The 22,761-nt window shown below is 40.8% G+C and overlaps 1 protein-coding gene across 3 annotated transcripts in view; it reads right to left on the reverse strand.

Moving 5' to 3' along the window:
- Positions 1-3,248: 3,248 nt before the first annotated feature.
- Positions 3,249-22,761, reverse strand: part of MAGI3 (membrane associated guanylate kinase, WW and PDZ domain containing 3) — a 548,042-nt gene continuing 528,529 nt past the window's right edge. For 2 of the 3 annotated variants that reach the window (XM_073615714.1, XM_073615713.1), the window contains exons 20-21: positions 13,630-13,768; positions 3,249-7,725 (exon numbers count right to left, since the gene is read on the reverse strand). In XM_073615714.1, the coding sequence (XP_073471815.1) occupies positions 6,128-7,725; positions 13,630-13,768 (1,737 nt within the window). In that variant the 3' untranslated portion in view covers positions 3,249-6,127. Of the gene's footprint in view, positions 7,726-8,833; positions 8,925-13,629; positions 13,769-22,761 lie in introns of all 3 variants that reach the window. The other variant, XM_073615715.1, reaches the window with a different exon arrangement.

Genomic DNA, 22,761 nt, shown 5'->3' on the forward strand with positions numbered 1-22,761 from the left:
AGAGAAGAGTTGAAGTTGCGAAAGTTTCTGTGGGTGATGGTTAGGCGATTGGAAGGAAAGGTGGTGAAGACAGAGGGAGAGAGAAACTAATAAGGTGGTGGTCGGAGAGAGGATAAGGATTGTTTGAGAAGTTGCATGGAGTGCATAGGTAGGAGAATACAAGGTCAAGGGTGTTGCCATCAGAGCAGAAGCCTGTACACATTGCTTCAGGTCAAATGAAGAGGTTAGATTAAGAAGTTTAGAAGTAGCAGGAGTGTTTGTATTAGCAGGGATGTTGAAATCACCCAGAAGGATTGTGAGAATTTCCGAAGAGAGAAAGTAGGGTAGCCAGTCAGAAAACTCATCAAGAAAAGTCGATAATGGTCCAGGGGGCCAGTAGATCACAGCAATTCTTAGGGAAGTTGGAGAGAATAGACGTATACAGTGAGCTTCAAACGATGAGGGGGAAAGAGGGAGGAGAGTGAGTAACCTGGAAGGTTCTCTGGGGGATAGGAGGAATCCCACTCCACCTCCCTTGCGTCCATTAGGCCTAGGGGAGCGAGTCCAGTGAAGGCCACCCTGGGAGAGGGAAGCAAGAGAAGGGGTGTCAGATTCGTGGAGCCAGGTTTCAGTGACAGCAAGTAGATTAAAGGAATTAAAAACAAAGAGGTCATAAACAGCAGTGAGTTTGTTGCAGACAGAGCGGGCGTTCCAGAGGGCACAGGAGAGGGGGAAGCTGGCGTTGGGAAGAAGAGAAATGGAGACTAAATTGCGTAGATTGCGACTACTACCAGAGTGTGTAGAGTGATGGTGATGGGTGTGTTGGGTACAGTTAAATAAGGGAGGTCCAGGGTTTGGGGAAATATCTCCAGCGGTTAGGAGAAGCAGAAGAGTAAGGGAGGTAATATGAGAATACGATTTGTATGAGGAGACATGCTTCAGTATCCTGGGGGTTTGTTAGCAAGTGGGCTTAAAGTTAGAAAGAGGTGATTAGTGCAGTAATAGGGAGAGGGGAGAAGTGAGGGTGATATGTACAGATTGTGGGGTGGAGCAGAGGGGTGAATAAAAGTGAGTTTGAGGAGAGAGGCTGCAATTGTGAAAAGGAGGAGAGAGTCCTGGTTGTTGACACCAGGGATTTCATCAAACTGCTAGGCTAATTAAGGAGAGCATGTAAGTCTATGATTTGGTTAATCGAAAATGCAATTCTTGTTGCACAAGGGGTTATTCAATTTTCAACAATTGCGTTGGCCTCTGTCTGCCAATGTGAAAGAGCACGTCAAGAGCACGTCAAACACATATTGTTATATACTCTGAAGAGGATTGTCTTTTGAAGGACATGGATGGTGCTCTGGTCTTGTTCACTGGTCATCAGTCTTCACTGGGCCTGTTATTTTTCCCACAGAATTTTCCCAGGTCTTAACTAGTTAACTTTCCCTAAATCAGGTGTTTTATATGTTCACCCCTCATGCTGCAAGCAGTCCTTTTTTTATGATTATTGGTCCCACACATATTGCATCTTAAACCAAACATGGAGCATTAAGCCACCACATCAAAACAGCAAGTTTTGCTTTCACCAGTTCACTGATGTCCCAACCTGGGCAAGAGATTGCTGATTCACTATACTAGAAGTAGCGCCTAAGGTACCCATTGACCTGTGGTATCTTTCCCAATTTTGGGTATAGAGCCCCTCACTCCTCCACCACTGCTACCAGCAGTCTGTAAACGTAAATTTCACTACACAGCCTAATGTTGTTTGCCATCACAACTGATGAAATGGCAAGCTGCTGCTTTTCCCAGGGCAGACTATAAACAGATGTCCTGCTCAACTGGACCAAAATAGCACATCCGTAACATTTAAGTTTTCTGCATTTTGCATCTGGACCTTTGCAGACCTGAGTTGGATTTACGGACAGTCAAATGAAAACAGCATGGCATCTGTTTACATCAGGCTGCCTCTGACGCATCACTTTTAAGTCCAGAATTAAAAAAAAAAAAAAAATTTTGCGTAACTGGACGGATTTAGAGGTAAGTGGATGTAAACAGACATACAATCTCAGCTATCAGGAATAATTACCTGAAATTACTTTGTTCTCTTGAAAAGTAGCATTTGGGGGACACTCTTTACAACTGGGTAAGAAGAGATTTAACGTCCACGTGCAGAAAGCCTTTTTCACAGGAAGAGCTTTGAAAATGTGGAATAGACTCCCTCAAGAACTGGTGCTGTCCAGCTCAGTAGATCAGTTAAAAAAAAAAAAAAGAGAGCTAGATGCTTCCCTAAATGCACCAAATGTGACTGGGCATTAAAATGTATAGATAACAAGACCAGAGGCTGGTGGATCACAAAAAAGTTGTTACCCCCACTGAAGCAAATTGCAAGGTTTTCTATGCATTTATTTTACTTTTTGAACCTGACTAACTAGTGGACCTGATCAGAGAGCTCATGTGAAAGGGCCCAAGGAATGTTGCATGATGGCATAAAGGCAAGCAATCTCCAAGATGGAGATTGTAGTATATAACTGATATATATATATATATATATATATATATATATATATATATATATATCTCTCTCTATATATATATATATATATATATATATATATATATATATATATATATATATATAGAGAGAGAGAGAGAGAGAGAGAGAGAGAGAGAGATATATATATATATATATATATAGATATATAATAGATATATCTAATATATATATATATCTCTATATATATATATATATATAGATATATATATATAGATATATAATAGATATATCTAATATATATATATATATATATCTCTATCTATCTATCTATCTATCTATCTATCTATCTATCTATCGATATATATCTATCTATCTATAGATAGATATATATATCTATAAAATCCATATTACATGATATGCCCGTTCAGACATAGGTTTAAAATGTTGCTTCATATTAATAGGTCTAGTTTATTGTGCCATACTATCCAATTAAAATTACTACAACAACAATCAGCTCAAAATCCTGCAAAAGCAGATTTTCATTTCACTGAGTAAAATTTAATGTTGAATTGACATTGTTTACTAAATGTCCTAATTAATGTAATTTACAACCTTATACAATCAAATTCTGCTTCACTGTGAATGGAATATCATGCAGTAATAAATATTTCAATCTTGTTTAATAATGTGTATTGTGCGATTACGGCATGAAAAAAAGACAAAGCACACCATTAATTTATACTTTAGTAAACCTGCTTAGAGTCTTAATAACAAAAGACAAAGTAACTCTGTGTATTCATTTTAATGCAAAATAGTTCTTAATTTTGAAGGATGCTTCAGCTGAACACATACAATATATATAATGCATTATCGGAAAATAAAACAAAATTGTACAGCAATTTGTCTTATAATATTTTACAGTGCAAGAACTGAAGGCCATTGTTCTTATATATCTATACATGTATATCTATATATAAAAAATAATAACTGCTTTACAGATCTATTCTATACTTTGGAAAGATATATGTATATATTTATAGGTGCTGTACATTATTTAGACATTTACAACCAGTAAATCTATTCTTGATTCCCTTAATATTTCAAGGCAACTTTTCATACAGAATCGGAAAAACGTTTCCTTTTTGAAAGATTTACTTCTGGAAAAGTATCACAGTATATGAAGAGAATAGATCTAAATCACAGTAATGAGCTGGGTGCATTGAATATCGCTTAACCCCTTGGTTGCTAGAGAATCTGATCTATTATTACTCCACTCCTTAGCAATGAAAGGGTTAAGCGCAGCAGAACAACATTCACCATAACAAAACTGAAGAACAGAGGTATATAGCAATAAATTGGTACAGAATAACATTCCCAAGGCTTCAGCTGTTTGAGATTTCATAACTCTAATGTGCAGGGCTACAACTAAATAAACAGCTACGCACCAACTGACCCCGTTTCAAACATAAAAGCATTTTGTGTTGTGGGAGGGACAGTGTTCTAGCAAATTCATTGTGGTGTTAAAGTGTATAATTACCTGTTAAACATTATGGTAGTTTCCCACAGCGTGCGGGAACACGAATGCAAACAAAGAAAAGTTTACTTCATAGCAATTTGTATCTGAGAGAAGTCTCCACCAAATGTCCAAAATGTTTTTTTGTTTTTTTTTTAACCAATTAACAGAATTGTGGCCCATTCTGCTTATATTCAGCAACCAATCATAGATCAAACACACATCTAAAAAGGGATTTAAATATCATGTATATCAATATCAATATGATGGTTTCCATACATTATAGGTTAGATATATTTAAGTCTCAACGATTTTTTTTTTAAAATCCTTTGGTGAATCTCACACACGCACAAACCTAAAATCAATTCACATGACATGCAGTTCAAGCAATGAGTTGAACTAAAGCAATTATTTTACTAGTGTTGTGTGGCTTAAATGTGAGACCTGTCTGTTGCCCGAACAAAAACTCTCCATGTTGCTGTCAGTGCAAGTCAGAAAAGGAAAGGCAGACACCAATGGGCTATTTTGGGCAACAAGAATAGCTCACACATAGGCCCTCTGTTATGGATATGCAGCCTGTTCGATCATAAGGAACTAATGCTCTTACTAGACCAATACACAGTGGGCATTTTTCATAACCGTGACCGATTCAAGCATTGCTAAAGGCAATCAAACCATCAGAATGATGAGTCTGACTCTGATCTCAGATTTTGGTAAATAATTTCTAGAAACCTTTGCCTTTACTGCAAAGAACACCACGAAGGGTTGTATTGGAACAATTCTTGTGGTTCGTACTGGGCCACTGCGATCATAGTAAAAATGGGCATACAGGATACTTGACTATCTACAGCCAATCTAGCTGGTTTTAAACTGAATTATGTATGAATTATGCTACCTTGAGTGATGACAACAATGCCCTTTTGTAGGACATGAGGTCCTGGCAAGAGGAGCTAGTGATTATGGGATCACAATGATGTAAACATCTTGTTGAATATTGATGTGAATATTGATGTGCAATGTCAGCTTTTTCAGTAAATTAGCTGCAATGATGATACAGAATGGAATGTTGGATATGTTTTTTGGTTGCAAGTGTATTTTTCTAGATATGCTAGCTAACAAGGTTACAGTTGTGAAAAGAAGTGGTAAAATTCACAGCCATCAACATTCTTCTATCATTTATTGTCAACCTGTAATATTTTATTGTATTGTACCTTCATAAAAGCATCCATTAATAGTCTAATGATGTCAAATGGTGTTTTCATTGTGTACTGAACAGAATGCTACTTTTGCAAATTATAGAAGATGTTTCAAATAGTTACGATCTTTCCTTCACCCAAGCTTTGCTTTCCATTGACCTGAAAAAGCTTTTTCCTCCCATGCAACTATAATTAAGCGATTTAAAATTATCATTTAAAAAGCCCATGAAATACATGCTGTTCAGTTTACTGCATATAACATTTCTTTTGTTCTTTTGTATTCAGTCATGTGTATCATAATAAAACTCATTTTGCAAAGGAACAGACTGGAGCAAAAGTTATTCTTCTGCCCCTTTCTGCAGAAGTACATATATAGGTATTACGATAAGCTCTTATTAAAAGTAGAAAACTAGATGGTAACTTGACCCCAATTTGTTCTTTGTAAAAAAGCTTCCTGTTCTGTATATATGTGTATTGGGAGGCTATTTTTACACAGGAGTAAAATGTCAGTGATTTGTTTATGTCACCATGCCACAGAGTCCTATCTTTGACCATCAATAACTTGTATGTTCTGTTACAGTTTTTACACATGCAACATGCTAGTCAAATATTTCAACCAGGCCTTTTTTCGCTTATGTAAAAGACAAGTTTACACTTTACACGGACATTGGAAATAAACTGAACAGGAAGATAAAATTGGCACAAGTAGTGGAGTCATGATCACATTGGCAAAGGTAAATATGCATGGTTAGGATCTGTACAACACCGTCCCAACGTAATTTGTAGCAGCACAAAGTCCAAAAGTGCGACAGTACACCTTCATAGAGTAACATGGAGCTCAAGCTTGTGGAAGACCATTCATTGCAAGCGAAATCCAAAATATCCTTCATGCAAGTTAAAGTTTTTAAGTCTAAAATACATAAGCTGAACTCAGCTGGCAGCATGTGGAGTAGTTGTCTATATATTCAATTCGTCAGCTTCAACAACTTTATTTGGACTGGGAACTTTCCATGGGCCTGGAGTTATCAGTGATCTCTTTCCTGCTGTCTTTGATGCTCCTTCATCTTTGGTTTTCTCTGTAGCGTCAGCTGTAGGATTCTTGATTTGCGGCTCATGATGAAAAGCAGATTGTTCACTATGAGGGTTTTTTTCTGCTTGCTTAGCTTTTATTACTAGGTTTTGAGTTGATTGTTTAATGTTGGAAGAACCTACTTTTTTCATTGGTTCATTCTCATGTTTCTTCTGCTCAGAATCAGTGATATTTCTTTGCACTTTTTCCTCTGCATTTTTACTTTTCTGGTCTGTGGTTTTCTTGTCATTAACACCATGCAGAATGTCTTCTCGTTTTGACTTCTCATGTCTTTCATCCGGTTTTTTATAATTTTTTGACTCTCGAACATCTGCTTTGGATTTTTCATCCCGATCTTCTCTTTTGGATCCAATGTGTTTTCTGATTTTATCTTCCCTCTCTTCTCGCTTTAGTTTCTCCTCCTGTCCCTCCCCACTAGGTTTCTCTTGCCTTCCTTCTCTTCTGGGTTTCTCTTCTCTATCCTGCCTCCTGTGTTTGTTCTCCCTCCAGTACTTTTCCTCCCTTTCTTCTCTACTGATTTTCTCTTCCCTCTCTTCTTTTCTGTGTCTGTCTTCTCGTCTCTGCTTGTCTTCCCTGTCTACTTTTCGGTGTTTGTCATCTTTCTCCTCTCTTCTAAGTTTTTCTTCCCTGTCCTCTTTCCTGTGTCTTTCCTCTCTCTCTTGCCTTCGGGATTTATCCTCGCTCCTAACTTTATCTTCCCTCTCCTCCCTCTTAAGTTTGTCTTCCCTTGTGTCCTTCTTCGATTCCTCATGTTTTTCAGTTTTTCTACCCTTCTCAATTCCATCTTCTCTAATGGACCTTTTATCCTTAAGTTGATCTGCATTAAGTGCATTTTGCGTTTTTTTTGATGCATCTTCAACTTCGACACTTAGTTTCTCTTTCTCCTCTTTTCTATAAGATTTTTTAGGACTGGCAGATCTTCCCCTGTGTCTGTGTCCCCTGTTCTTGTCTTTATCATTGCCAACATCATATTCAGTGTCTGTTTTATGATGTGATTTTCTGGGGCTCAAAGATCTTTCTCGGACATCTTTGTGTGTGCGTTTCGAATCAGTATGTCGGGAACTCTGCTGTCTTTCAGATATATTACCGTCACTCTTTTTGGGACTTGCTGAACGTCCTATCCTTGTGCTGCTTTCTTTCCCAGATTCAAGTTGTTTATTTTTGGAAGAGTTTTTGGGGCTCACAGACCTTTCCCTTTGCTTGTCCTTGTTGTTAACTAAAGCTGCCAGCAGTTCTGACTTGTTCTCATTGCTGTTAACACTGGGCAAATCTGCAATATCTTTATGTTGCTGAATAAAATTTGCAACATCCATTTTTTCAGTCTCGTGAGCATTGAAAATTTCTTCATCAGGCGCCATTGAATGAAAAACTCCAGGATTTGGATCCACGTATGAGGTTGACAAAAATGCTGAATCGTCATCATATATTACATTTGCAGATGTTGTAGAAGTACTGTCCAGATCATCTAAATAAATAATTAGGACAAATTAGAATCAATAAGCACTTTAACCAAATAAAATTATTTTGAGGAGAAACTTTTGACTTGTAATTAGCCAAATGATTTATCATGCAGGGGAACACAGATAATCTTGTGATACAATATAAATCCTAACAGTCAATGAGACATGCACTTTAAAAAACAACAAACCCCAATATGAGGTAATACAAAGTGATATCTTAAAATGTGGACAGTGAACTGCATTTTTGCATAATCTTTTACATAAACAGTGTATTCTACAGCATGTACAAATATCTACGCCAAATATTGAAATGGTGGACAAATGATAATGGAATGAATGATACAGTGCATGCAACATTCAAGAGGCATTCCAGGATAAATCACAGATTTACCCCAATGTGTAATAACAGAGTAGCACTTCTGGTTGTTAGGACATCAGACTATATTATATTGGCCAGACAATTTTATAGGTGCATGACTATCAGTCCACTCAACAATTGTATCTTAAGGGGGAGGGGGCAGGAGGGTTAGCTGTCAGCAGCTGCCGGGATGCAATTTTAATTCATGTTGGATAACCCCAAAGTGATTTTTTTTTTTCAATACATACATGCGTGCAAGGTTTTGTAATGTCTTTCGTGGAGGCTATTTAACAGTTCGATACAGGTTGAGTGAATTTAAAGTGTCTTTAATTCTATAACCAGTAAAGTCTATGCAAAAGTTGAATGCATGGAATGTCAGCATTTATACAATATAGTTTGCCAGAAGGACAATATATATGTTTATAATTACACACACTCATGCAGTAGGGTGTATTCATGCACATAACCATAACCACAATTAAAGACCTCATAGATTTTGACAAGTATTTGGCATGAAGATAATTCTTATTCTAAAGTCATATGAGGAAGACATTGTACTCCATTTTTTAATTAAAGCGATTTGTAACCTGGTGTATTGCTCCAAGGCTAGCAGCACCTGTACTGCCACTTAAATGTGATTGGTTTAGCCATGCGTGCACATACATATTAATGAGCATAGGCAGTTATAGCAGACAAGACACAGTGAAGACAGAGGAATATGTGAAAAAGCTGAATCAAGAGGCATGCACATTTACCAAATCTTTAAGGAAAAGACCAAGAAAAGCACGAGAAAGCCTTATTGCTGATCAGATTTCACGTAGGAGCAGAGGCTGGAAGGAGCCAAACCTGAGGAGAAGGAAAACAAGCCTGGAACAGAATTCCAACATCACCAAGGCATAGCTAGCAACAGTTCACACTGGGTGTTCATTAGCAATGTGTGGCAGGAATGCTTGCACACAGGTTAGATCACTGTATATGCAAAATCTGCCAAGACATTCACACACAATCATCTTGGCTGCTGCTGTGATATTTAGAAGCTGCCAATAACAGCCAAACAGGAGACAAGATACATAGTATGTTAGCAAAATGAATAAGAACATACTGTGCCTTAATTCTCTTGGTATAGAAAAAAACAAAGCAATTTTCAAAGGTTCAAATCCGAAAAAATAAAAAAAGAAGTGCATTATAATTAAAACTCAGGACTTTCTGTTACAGACATGCATAAATGAATTTACAGCTTTTCAGAACCTGACACTCTACAGGCAGTGAGCAGGCAACATATTGGCTCCTAGCTGCCTGCCAACAGTATACTCTGAAAAGTGATCTACCATGAACCACTTTTCAGAGGGATGGCAAGGACTGCTGCATATCTGAATGAGCCGTTGGAGTTAAGGTAGACAAAGATAAAGACTTTTGCAAAAAGTGGAGTGCGAGAGGTAAACCTGCCTTGATCAAGGCTATGATAAAGGCATTCTAGCCAAAATGAGTTAGCAGTCTTAAATGCCACTGTCGGATGTTTGCTGACATCTATAAATAAAGGCAAAGGCCTCATGCACACTGCTGCTGTTAAACTCACGTTTTTGTGAGTTTAGGCATTTTTTTCTGCCCTTAAACTCCCCTAATGTTATCCTATGTGTCCATGCACACATGAATGTTTTTAGCAGTTTAGTAGCAGGGGAGTTTAGAGGATGTTTTCTAAACACCCTAAAATCATGTTCAGGAGAGGCAATTTTGACCACAAAAACCACTGAACATTGTTAAACGCGCATTGCACTTCAACGTTTATTTATTTAAGAATAAATTTAAAAAACTGTTTTGAAAAAATGCAGTTTAGGCGAGTTTATAACTGATTTTCTCCTGTCAGGATAAACAGCGTTTACAAGAAACCAGTATGCATGAGGCCTAATAAAGACTAACTGGTTCCAGCAGTTTTTGGGACTAGGGCAGACAGAAGTCCAGCTGTTTGAGCCAGCACTCCATGGGCCATATTGAAGGAGGGGGTTGACTTATTTTTCATGTGTTTGTAGAAGGTCTGACAAAAGCTAGAGTTAGAATTTACAGGGAAGGAAGTTATGGAGATAAAAATGTTCATTCACAGATAGCAGTTTCCCTAATATAATAGTTTTGGATTAATATTATTATGATACAAGTGAAATGTCAAATATGTTGACATAATTAAACATGTATTTGTTTTTATGCTTTTGCTCTCGAATGTACCTTTGTGTGATTCTGACAGAATTACAGTTGCAATAAAAAGTATGTTAACCCTTTTGGAATGATATGGATTTCTGCACAAATTGGTCATAAAATCTGATCTGATCTTCATCACAACAATAGACAATCACAGTTTGCTTAAACTAATAACACACAAAGAATTAAATGTTACCATGTTTTTATTGAACACACCATGTAAACATTCACAGTGCAGGTGGAAAAAGTATGTGAACCCTTGGATTTAATAACTGGTTGAACCTCCTTTGGCAGCAATAACTTCAACCAAACATTTCCTGTTTTCTAGATCAGACGTGCACAACGGTCAGGAGTAATTCTTGACCATTCCTCTTTACAGAACTGTTTCAGTTCAGCAATATTCTTGGGATGTCTGGTGTGAATCGCTTTCTTGAGGTCATGCCACAGCATCTCAATCGAGTAGAGGTCAGGACTCTGACTGGGCCACTCCAGAAGGCATATTTTCTTCTGTTTAAGCCGTTCTGTTGTTGATTTACTTCTATGCTTTGGGTCGTTGTCCTGTTGCAACACCCATCTTCTGTTGAGCTTCAGCTTGTGGACAGATGGCCTTAAGTTCTCCTGCAAAATGTCTTGATAAACTTGGGAATTAATTTTTGCTTTGATGATAGCAATCTGTCCAGGCACTGACGCAGCAAAGCAGCCCCAAACCATGATGCCCCCACCACCATACTTCACAGTTGGGATGAGGTTTTGATGTTGGTGTTCTGTGTCTCTTTTTCTCCACACATAGTGTTGTGTGTTTTCTTCCAAACAACGCAACTTTGGTTTCACCTGTCCACAGAATATTTTGCCAGTACTGCTGTGGAACATCCAGATGCTCTTGTGCAAACTGTAAACATGCAGCAATGTTTTTTTTTTTGGACAGCAGTGGCTTCCTCTGTGGTATCCTCCCATGAAATACGTTCTTGTTTAGTGTTTTACATATCGTAGATTCGCTAACAGTGATGTTAGCATTTGCCAGAGACTTTTGTAAGTCTTTAGCTGACACTCTAGGATTCTTCTTCACCTCATTGAGCAGTCTGCGCTGTGCTCTTGCAGTCATCTTTACAGGACGCCCACTCCAAGGGAGAGTAGCAGCAGTGCTGAACTTTCTCCATTTATAGACAATTTGTCTTACCATGAACTGATGAACAGCAAGGCTTTTGGAGATACTTTTATAACCCTTTCCAGCTTATGCAAGTCAACAATTCTTAATCGTAGGTTTTCTGAGAGCTCTTTTGTGCGAGGCATCATTCACATCAGGAAATGCTTCTTGTGAAAAGCAAACCCAGAACTGGTGTGTGTGTTTTTTTATAGGGCAGGGCAGCTGTAACCAACACCTCCAATCTCATCTCATTAACTGGACTCCAGTTGGCTGACACCTCACTCCAATTAGCTCTTGGAGATCTCATTAGTCTAGAGGTTCACATACTTTTTCCACCTGCACTGTGAATGTTTATATGGTGTGTTCAATAAAAACATGGTAACATTTAATTCTTTGTGTGTTATTAGTTTAAGCAGACTGTGATTGTCTATTGTGACTAATGCCGCGTACACACGGTCTGACTTTTCGACCGGACGGGTCAGACAGACTTTCCAGCGTACTTTCGACAGACTTTTAACGGACTTCCGGCGGACTTTCTAACGAACGGACTTGCCTACACACAATCACACCAAAGTCCGACGGATTCGTACGTGATGACGTACACCGGACTAAAATAAGGTTGATAAGTTGATAGCCAGTAGCCAATGGCTGCCCTAGCTTCGGTTTTTGTCCGTCGGACTAGCATACAGACGAGTGGATTTCTGGGTCCGGCGGAGTTACGAAGTAAAGATTTGAAGCAAGTTCCAAATCTAAAGTCCGTCAGATTTACGATGGGAAAAGCCCGCTGAAGGTCCGGTGAAGCCCACACACGATCAGATTGTCCGCTGGATTTGGTCCGTCAAACCAGTCCGGTCGAAAAGTCCGACCGTGTGTACGCGGCATTAGATGAAGATCAGATCACATTTTATGACCAATTTGTGCAGAAATCCATATCATTCCAAAAGGGTTCACATACTTTTTAATGCAACTGTATATCTATGTTTTTTCAATAATTCCCCATGTGTATTAGAAAAAGAGACATTTTAACTTTCCCTTTAACCACTGAAGGTTTCAGCCACTAAGAACAAATGCTGCAGAAAAACTCAAGTGTTTCCTTTATGGGCTAAAGCATTCCAGATTTCTGTACTGTAATGCTGACAGGTCCCTAGCACAAATAGAATGACTACACCCTTAAAAAGACATTCATTTATCATCAGTGTCCACAACCCCACTATACATTGTTCCCTCAGCAATGTACACATCACAACAGACTCTCCATTGCTCGTGGTACACCTTTTACCCCAGTGGCTGCACTAGCCTCTGTCACACAACGCAGGGGAATGCCTACAGGGGTCGCAATTGCAAGCCGCCTTATGCTACATTTGGCGGCCGCAGGAGGAAAATGGAGAGATTTGTTCCTCTATATGGAGCCTTCCTCACGACTCCTCCTATCCAGCATATTTCTGCTGCCCCCCCTGTGCTCTCCAGCCCCCCTGTGATCTCTTCCAGCCCCATGCCCTATCCTGGATCCCCCTCATCCCCCGCAGCGATGCCGCATTTCCCCCTCCCCTCTCCTGTCGACTGCTGCAGGGGATCTGTCAGGATGGAGAGCGGGGAAGAGGCCGGTAAATGTGTAATTTACCAGCACCTTCCTTGTCTGTCAATTCATAACTGAAATATCATAAACTGTGTTTTCTATGCTTCAGTATGTAAATGAATGGGAAGCTCTGTACAGAGCTATTCCTGTCTATTTATTCAGTGTAGCTGAGGCTGCAGAGAAAAAGATTGAAGTGTCCTCAATCTCTTTTTCTGTCTCAAAGGTAAAAGTTTAGACCCCCCTGATAGCTCAACAAAGGCATCTGGGCTCCTACAAAAATTAGTAAAATATGGCAGTGCAGTTGTTATTAGTTGCCTCGAGTGCTGTATTTACAGCCTACGTCAAACCAATTCATGGTGAAATATTTTGCTTTACACACACTCATCATGCAAAGTTAACATACAAATATGTAGTTAAATATACTTGTCACCTACACACAGTGAAGGCAGCTATTTTGTCAGTTAATGTTTTTTGGCTTAGCACAAAAGCTAAAGCAATGTCACAAATTCCTGTGTATTCTTGTTAGCAATAGTTAAACCCACACAGTGGCTGTTACCACTGCATGTTTCTTCATTCTTATAATCCAACAACCTGCTAGAAGAAAAATCAACAAGTGCTGCATTTAAAAATACAATACTCACCATGGTCTGGAATAAGCCCTGTCCCTGGCCTCAGTAACAAAAGAACTTTTGTCCCACCAGCCTGAATCAGCTCGATGGCCCGTGTGTGAGTGATGCCTTGTGTGGGCTCTCCATTAATTTCCACTATCTGGTCACCAACCTGGAACATACATCAGAAACCAAACAAAGGTCAGGGAGAACGTAAGTAGACAAGCAATTTGAAAACTAAAAGCAGACTAAGCTTAGAGTCAGTCACAGCCTATGGGTAAGATTCTCAGTGGGGTCCCATAGGGATATCCTAGTATTTGCAAGGGTTGAATAGGAATACATTTCAATAGACCCTATAACCAAAAAATTACAGGCAAAAGGACAGAAACATCAATTATTTGACATGCTAACTTGCAGTTTTTATTCACCTGCCATATACCTTGAAACTTGCTAGCGAATTTTACTTTTTCAGGAAAAGCAAATTCCCTAGCACAGACCCCCACCCCTCTCCTTGCACATTATAGCCCTCTTCTATTCTGGGAATTTGTTACTACTTGTGTGCTGGTCTAACGTATCAGCCCCCCTATTTACCTCCCTTCATAATCCTTATGTAGCTGCCAGGGAAGGAGCAAAGTGATGTCTGCATAGGGCAGACATCACTAAATGGCGGACCCGCCATTTAGGAGCTGGCTTTAATGCTTAGCCGCCATCACTCCCGTCATCCTCACTGACCCAAAATCGATGGCAGGACAATTCTAGATGGACGGCGGCAGGCACATCAGTCTAGAGCTGACATCAGAAGCAGGACAGTTATCGATAAGGTCAGGAGCTACCAAGTTACCTTTTCAAGTTAACCAGCAGGTGATTGGTTGCTAGTAACTAATCAAAAGCTGGTTACCCGAAAAAGTTGTGCAGCTCCTTCCACAACTGTCCAGCCTCTGATGTCAGCACTAGACTGATGTGCTTCCTGCCTTTCGCCCTGTGTGGGTAGGACATTGAAATGAGCTATGTCACTGCTGTGAAGGATGTGGGGGAAGCTAAGGATGATGTGAAGGGGAGCCGAGGACAGGAATCTGGAGGAGGGGGTGATATGGGGGGGGGGCTGAGGACAGGAATGTAAAGGGGGGCTGAGGACAAGAATGTGAAGGGGGGCTGAGGACAGGAATGTGAAGGGGGGCTGAGGACAGGAATGTGAAGGGGGGCCGAGGACAGGAATCTGAAGGAGCGGGGGGGTGATGTAAGGGCAGGGGGGGTGATGTAAGGACAGGGGTGGCTGAGGACATGCATGACTGCAAAGGAGGGGGCTTAAGCTCAATTCAGGAGTGTGAAGGGGGGTGATGATAGGAATGTGAAGGAGGAGGAGGTGATATAAAGGGGGGCTGAGGAAAGGAATCTGAAGGAGGAGGTGGTGATATAAAATATGGGGGGGATGAGGATAGGAATGTGAAGGAGGAAGGGGGCTTATACAAAGACTGGGGGGGTGTCAACAGGGACATTAGGGGGGCTGAGGACAGTAATGTGAAGGAGGAGGGGGCTGATATAAAGTGGGCAATGTAAGTTAAGGGGAGGTGATTTTAATAGGGGGGAGTGATGTGAAGGGGGCTGAAAACACTGCTGTGAAGGGGGGGGCTGTGATGCAAAGGGGTAATCTTGATGTAAAGGGGAAAGAACTGTGATGTGAAAGGGGGCTGTGATGTAACGGTGGGGTTGTGATGTGCAGGGGGGACTGAGAACACTGTTGTAATGAAGGGATTGTGTTGTGAAGTATCTGAGGCTAGGTTTACATCATTACTACCTCTGTTTTGCATGTAGGCAGCCCATTCATTTCAATGGGCTGTCTTATGTGCAGAAAAAAAGGCCTTGCCCCTTTTTTGTAAATTACGTTGCACGTTTTTGCGCTCACAAAAACGTGCAGCGTTTACCGATGCCTTTATTAATCAAACATGCGATTCGGACCTCTGCTGGAAGAAAATTTTAGTGACTGGACCTCTGAATTTTAATTCAATATCCCTGCTATAGGATGTGTCACTTCAGTATTCTGGGGCTGCTAATATCACATCCAAGATGGTGGTGTGCAGACCTTTAGGAACCCCCTACAGGTAAATTACATTCATAAAATAAGTTAAATGCACGTATAATCATCTGAAGTTTTGAAAATAGGAAGCTCGTTGTTGAAATGAATGGTCTGACAACAGGTTTTCTTTAAGACACAAAACAGTGGCATAAAAACTGTATGCCAATGACTGGGACTTTTTCGTGTCCATCATAGAAATGGTGGGCATAGGTTTCTGTACATTTACATGTTTCTAAATCATGTCCTTTAAATCAGGAATTCACGTTTTAACTAAAAGCCAATGCATGAGTTTATGTTTTTTGATCCTTTCAAGACCTGATCATGCTGCCAATGACACACTAAAGGCTCTGTCCACCCAACGTTGACTTTCAAGTTTTGGTGGATACTACAGAGGTTCATTACCTAACAATTTTTTATATCTCTCTGTAACTTGGTGATCTTAGTGCTTGAGCTCCTAGGTCTGCACCCCACTTGTGGCCAATAGAAGCAGCTCCCTTTCTCCCTGTTAAATCCTTTACATTTTTATTACCAAAAATACAGCAGGAGATCCTGGAACACAAATGAACACACCAAAGTTTACAGGTGGACAGTGAGTAGCTATGGCAAGTCGATCTTACTGTGTCCTAGATACATAGGTGGAGAGTAGGGGACTATGGAAAGGAGATCTCAATACTGAAATATCCTAGATACATAGGAATCCAGGGGATACGAACGTTTACAGGTGGCCAGTTGGGGTCTATGGGAAGGAGATATCACTGTTGCGTATCCTAGATACATAAGAACTCGGGATTACAAAGTTTACAGGTGGACAGTCAGGAACTACAGTAAGAAGATCTCACTGTTAGAGTACCCTAGACATATAAGAATCCAGTGGATACCATTGTGTACAGGCGGACAGCAGAAGATTATGGCAAGAAAATCTCAGCATTGGGATTATTCCAGAATTATAGGATTCCAAGGGATAACAAAGTTTACAGGTAGACCGTTAAGAAACACGGCACGGTGATCTCACTTTTAGAGTATCCTAGATACATAAAAATTCAGAGAATAACAAAGTATATACAATTTTGGACTATGGTAAGAAGATCTCACTGTATATTAGATACATAAGAATCTAGTGGATACCAAAGTTTACAGGTGGACAGCCAGAGATTATGGCAAGGAGAGCTTACTGTTGTGAGCATCCTAGATTCATAGGATAACAAAGTTTATAGGCAGACAGTTGGGTAATATGGCAAAGAGATCTCTAACTCCTGGATACAGAAGAATCCAGGGGATTCAGTTTACAGGTTCATAGTTGTGAATTATGGCAAGGAGATCTCACTGTTTAAATTTGCCAGATACAATAGAATCCAGGGGACAACTCAGCCCACCCTGGTGGATGAGTTAGGCATAACAAAGCTAAAGAACAATGAACTATCTGACTTCATAAGTTTTTCAACAGTTATGGGAAGAATATAACTGTGTTGCCGATACTGGTGCAGTTTAGAAAAATGGACAGCCCGTCTATTTTTCCTTACCATTAGCTTTTATAAATGACACTATGAATCTAATGGGGAATATTATTTTGGTCATTATAACAAGGCAACGTGAATGGCACCAACCAACAGTGTAGTGTGAGTCCAATGCTATTCAGAGCAAGTAAATAAAACTTCATATACTACTATTAAAATCACTGGTATTTCTAGACTGGAAATTGTATTGAGGGAAACAATGGCTGAGTGCATTTCCATTACACATAAACACATTTGTTTCACTGGCTGAGTCTGAAACTACAACCTTTCAGCTCTGCTTAGTCATAATTGCTGTTTCGGCCTTGACAAGCTGCACAATGATGGCAATGGTCGTTTTAGTGATCCTGCTGCAGAAGGATTCATAAGACCTGACTGTATATAAGAAGTCGTACTCTGCAAACAGTACACATCTGTTATCAAACATTTCTGCCTGCAGATTGCTGACCTATGAGATTTTCCAGAGTCCGTTCCTGTCATTTTTCTCTTATTGCTCACACTGACAGTTAAAGCCTGGAGCGTCAATAAAAAAATATTTGAAGGGGGGGGGAAAAAAAAAGCTGTAGGTTTGGCTGGCATTTATTTACTGAACTGTAAGTAGAAAGGCAATGACTCAGCTCACAGTAGTAGGCAATGTGATTGACAAGCAATGTCCTTTATGTTAAATCAATCACTGCTTGTACACCTGTATATAGATACAATGCCTTCTAGATATAGCAACGCAGTACATTATATATACAGGGAAAATACTTAGCTAGATATGTGATGTTTTTAAGAAAAAATAAACATTTACAGAAATAGTGCAGCTCTGGCAAAATATAAAGTTATGTTAAGGGACCAGTCGACATAAAATTAATAAACCAATTTTTTAGATTCAGCGTCATACCATGGCTTGGATTGGCTAATGGCTCAATTTATCTCTCAAATGTTAATAAAGGAATGTTAATGCCCAACCACATGATGTGGACGTTATGTTTTACATTGTAAATGTAAATGTTTTGTAAAAGGAAAAGTGCAACTTCTCATACTGCAGGGAGGGATGGCAGGGAGAGAACTCTGGCAAAGGGGAGTGGTTAAGGGAAAGTATAAACAAGGCTCAACCAAGTGGTTTTACTGCCCCTCCAACTGCTAGTGTAAACGAACCTAGCATCAGATATATATTTTTCATGTGAAGTACAAGCATGCTAAGTAATTTACAGGCGACAATTACAGTTATTTATTACCTTTCTCACAGAGATCACAGCACTGCCTTTAGCAATGCAGTTTTTTTCTCCAAAAGGACTACACTATCTTTGTTTAGGCAATCTACAGGACCAGCATCTACTTTCTGGATTAAGATGCTGACCCAGAGGTGATACAGCATTGTAAACCCTGGGGTCTGTGCAGTCCTTGGCTGTGTTAAAAAAATCTGTAACATTTACCAGTCCCCTTTTGCAGCCTCTCTCCTTCTGACTTGCTACAAACTTACAATGTTGCAATCTGATTACCAGGGAGGGGAGACTGAGGAAATGCGCTAGTATAGGGTTTAAGCAGGCGATGAGGAGGCGATGTGTTTTTTTTTTTACAGGACCTAGGTTCATCGGCCCCTATCTCTAAAGCCTCAACTATGCAGATGAATGAATAGGAAGTGCTCAGAGGTTTGCGGTTTATTCACAAGCTGAAGTATGCTTCAGTGATAAATGAACACAGGAGTGATCGGTACTGATCGCTCACTGTGTTCATTCATGAAAGGAAAGGTCCAGGAAATAATAGGATTTTTATAACAGCTTACCTGTAAAATCCTTTTCTTGGAGTACATCACGGGACACAGAGCCATAGTTATTAACTATATGGGTATATAGGCACCTTCAGGTGATGGACACTGTTACACCCAATATAGGAACTTCACCCCCTATATAACCCCTCCTCCTACCAGGAGTACCTAAGTTTTGTAGCAAAGCAATATACACAAATCCCAAAAGAGGGGAGGGACCTCTGTGTCCCGTGATGTACGCCAAGAAAAGGATTTTAGAGGTAAGCTGTTATAAAAATTCTCTTTTCTTTATCGTACATCACAAGACACAGAGCCATAGTTATTAACTATATGGGACATCCCATAGCAATGCTATTTGAGGGGAGGGAGACACAATCCAGAGGGTACCCCAGACTTGAGGACCTATACTGCTGCCTGCAGCACACTGCGCCCAAAGGAGATAGCCTCATGCCTTTTTACATCCACCTGATAAAACCTGGTGAATGTATGCACTGAAGACCAAGTTGCAGCCTTACAGATCTGAGCCATGGAGGCCTGGTGATGCACTGCCCAAGAAGCACTAATTGCTCTGGTAGAGTGCACCTTGACTTGAAAATGCAGAATTTTACCTTTTAAACCAGAAGCCTAAATTATAACTTGCCAAATCTACTTAGAAATAGTGGATCTCGACGCTGCCTGACCTTTCCTAGGACCCTCTGGCAGCACAAATAGGACATCAGTCTTCCAGATCTGAGCGGTCGTCTCTAAATAGACCTTGACCACTCTCACCACATCAAGACAATGTAGTGACTTCTCTTCACTAGAACATGGTTTTGGGAAAAACGATGATAGGACAATATCTTGGTTCAGGTGAAAACCTGAGACCACTTTAGGCAGAAGACGTGGACGAGGACGCAACACAACCCTGTCCTCAAGAATAATCAAATATGGCTTTTTATAAGAAAGAGCAGCCAATTCCGAAACCCTCCTTGCTGAGGATATAGCCAAGAATGCTAACTTCCTTGTCAGAAGGACTAAGGAAGTATGCTGTATCGGTTCAAAGGGCTGTTTTTGTAACACTGACAAAACTAAGTTCAAGTCCCAAGGATTCAAAGGTGATCTAACTGGCGGATCACCTCCTGCATAAAAACCCAGACCAAAGAATGCGAAGCAAGCGATCTTTGAAATAAGACAGATAAGGCCGAGACTTGGCCCTTAATAGTACACAAGGCCAACTTCATCTCTTTCCCTAATTGTAGAAAGGCAAGAATTCTGCCTATGCTTTATTTCCGAGGGTGCCAACCTTTGGATTCACACCAGGAAACATAAAAAACAACTCTATGATATATGACTCTGGAAGCTGGCTTCCTTACACTAATCAAGGTAGAGATAACTGACCCTAATAGCCCACGTCTCCTCAGAATGTGGGTTTCAATAGCCAAGCCAGTAAATTTAGAGTGTGTAAGGTAGGATGGAATATCTGCCCCTGTGAGAGTAGGCCTGGACGTAGTGGAAGGGACCATGGATCCCCCACCATCATTTTTACGATTTCTGCATACCAGGACCTTCTGGGCCATGCTGGGGCTACAAGAATTACCGGCTTTCTTTCCAGCTTGATCCTGCAAAGAAGTCCTGGCAGCAACTGAATAGGGAGGAATGCATAAATCAGTGAGAACTGATCCCACGGGGTAACTAACACATCTGTTCCGCATGCGAGTGGATCCCTTGTCCTGGACACAAAGTTGACCAATTTCATGTTAAACCTGGACGCCAGAAGATCTATGTCCGGAGTCCCCCATTTTTGGCAAACAGCCAGAAAAATGTAGGGGTGAAACAACCATTCCCCCCGGGAGCAACTGCTGGCGGCTCAAGTAGTCCGTCTGTCAATTCTTTATTCCCGGAATGAACACTGCCGATAGGCATGGAACATTTCCTTCTGCCCAAGTTAGAATATGGTTCACCTCCCTCTGTGCAGTGAGACTCTTGGTGCCTTCTTGGTGATTGATATAAGCCACAGCTGTGGCATGTGGCATTGTCGGATTGGATTCTGACAGGACAACCCCGTAACCTGAATGTCCAGGCCTTCAGAGCCAGACGCGCTGCCCGAATTTTTTGAGATATTGATGGGCAAAGTTCTTTTGGTTCTTGATCACTGTCCCTGGACAGTCTTTTTTTTTTTTAGTACTGCTCCCCAACCTGAAAGGCTGGCATCTGTCATTACCACCTTCCAGATAACTGGTCTGAAGGACTTTCCTTTCAGCAGATTCCGGGTTACCAACCACCAACTGAGGCTCTGGGACACCCTTGGGGACAGCCGTATTGGCAAGTCTAGAGCTTGAATCATTTTGCTCCACGCAGACAGGATACTATTTTGCAACAGTCTCGAATGGAACTGAGCATAGGGAACTGCTTCGAATGAAGCCATTATCTTTCCTAACAACCTCATGCAAAGGCGAATGGAGGGATCTCTTTTTGACCTGACCATCTGCACCAGCTCTCTTATGGCATTGATCTTAGTCTGAGGCAAGAACACCTTTTTCTGGGCTGTGTCTATGATCAGACCCAAGTACTCCAGCCTTTTTGGCGGTTTTATGGAAGACTTCTCTAGGTTGAGAATCCTACCCAGATTTTCCAGGTATTTGGTTGTAATGTGCACGCTTTGCTTCAAACGGACCCCTGACTGGTCTATTAGCAATAGATCATCCAGATACGCCAAGACTGTTATGCCCTGCGCTCTTAACCTGGCTAGAGGTGGAGCCAGAACTTTTGTAAACACCTGGGGTGCTGTAGCCAGCCTGAAGGGCAAGGTTACAAACTGAAAATGACGCTGTTCTACCTCGAACCACAGAAACCTTTGGTGAGCGGGAAATATAGGAACATGCAGATATGCATCCCTGATGTCGATAGATGCCAGAAGTTCTCCTCCTTGTAGGATAGAAACCACCGACCTGATCGACTCCATGCATAAAGAGCGGACCTTCAGGAACTGATTTAGATTCTTTAGATCTAGAATGGGTCTGACATCTCCATTCGGTTTTGGTACTGTAAAGAGGTTTGAATAAAACCCCAACCTTGCTCTTCTGTGGGGATTTGCATGATCACCCACAGCCAGTAATCGGTCCAATGCCCGAAACAGAGATTGCCTTTTCCCTGGATCTTCGGGAATGTTTGACCTCAGAAAACGAGACGGTGGAAATTCCTAAAATTCCAGTTTGTACCCTAGAGTTACCATGGAGATGACCCATCTCTCCTGAATTTCCTCTTGCCAGACTTCTGAGAACTGCAGAAGGCTTCCCCCCACCCTGGCGAGCGGGGGCGCCCCTCCATAAAGAGGCTTTAGAATTCTGTTTTGCAGGTTTCGGCCCCCAGGATTTCTTTTGTGCATGGGCTCGACCCTGAGGCTTTCCTCTAGACTCTGACGGCGGAGGCCATCGTGACTGCCTTTTCCCACTTGAAAACTTTTGGATTTATTTGTCCAAATCATCCCCAAATAGTTGATCCCCATGAAAAGGAAAACCAGTCAGGAGCCTTTTACATGGTGCTTCGGTTGACCAATTTTTTTAACCACAGGATCCTACGCATGTGCACTAGCACAAGACGGGACGCCTAATGAATAGAATCTTTATTGGTGTCTATAGCAAAACATAATGATCTTGGTAGTTCAGCCAAATCCCGGGCTTGTTGTACAGGAACCTCCTTAAGGGCCTGTCTAAACTGGTCCTTTAGTGATTGACAGATTCCTATTGCAGCAACTGCAGGCTGAGTAACTGCACTTGCCAAAGAAAAAGAGGATTTTAACAGGAATTCCAACCTTTTATCCGTTGGATCCTTAAGCATTTGTGCATTGT

The sequence above is a fragment of the Aquarana catesbeiana genome, linkage group LG02, assembly GCF_042186555.1.
Source record: "Aquarana catesbeiana isolate 2022-GZ linkage group LG02, ASM4218655v1, whole genome shotgun sequence".
Lineage (NCBI taxonomy): Eukaryota > Metazoa > Chordata > Amphibia > Anura > Ranidae > Aquarana > Aquarana catesbeiana.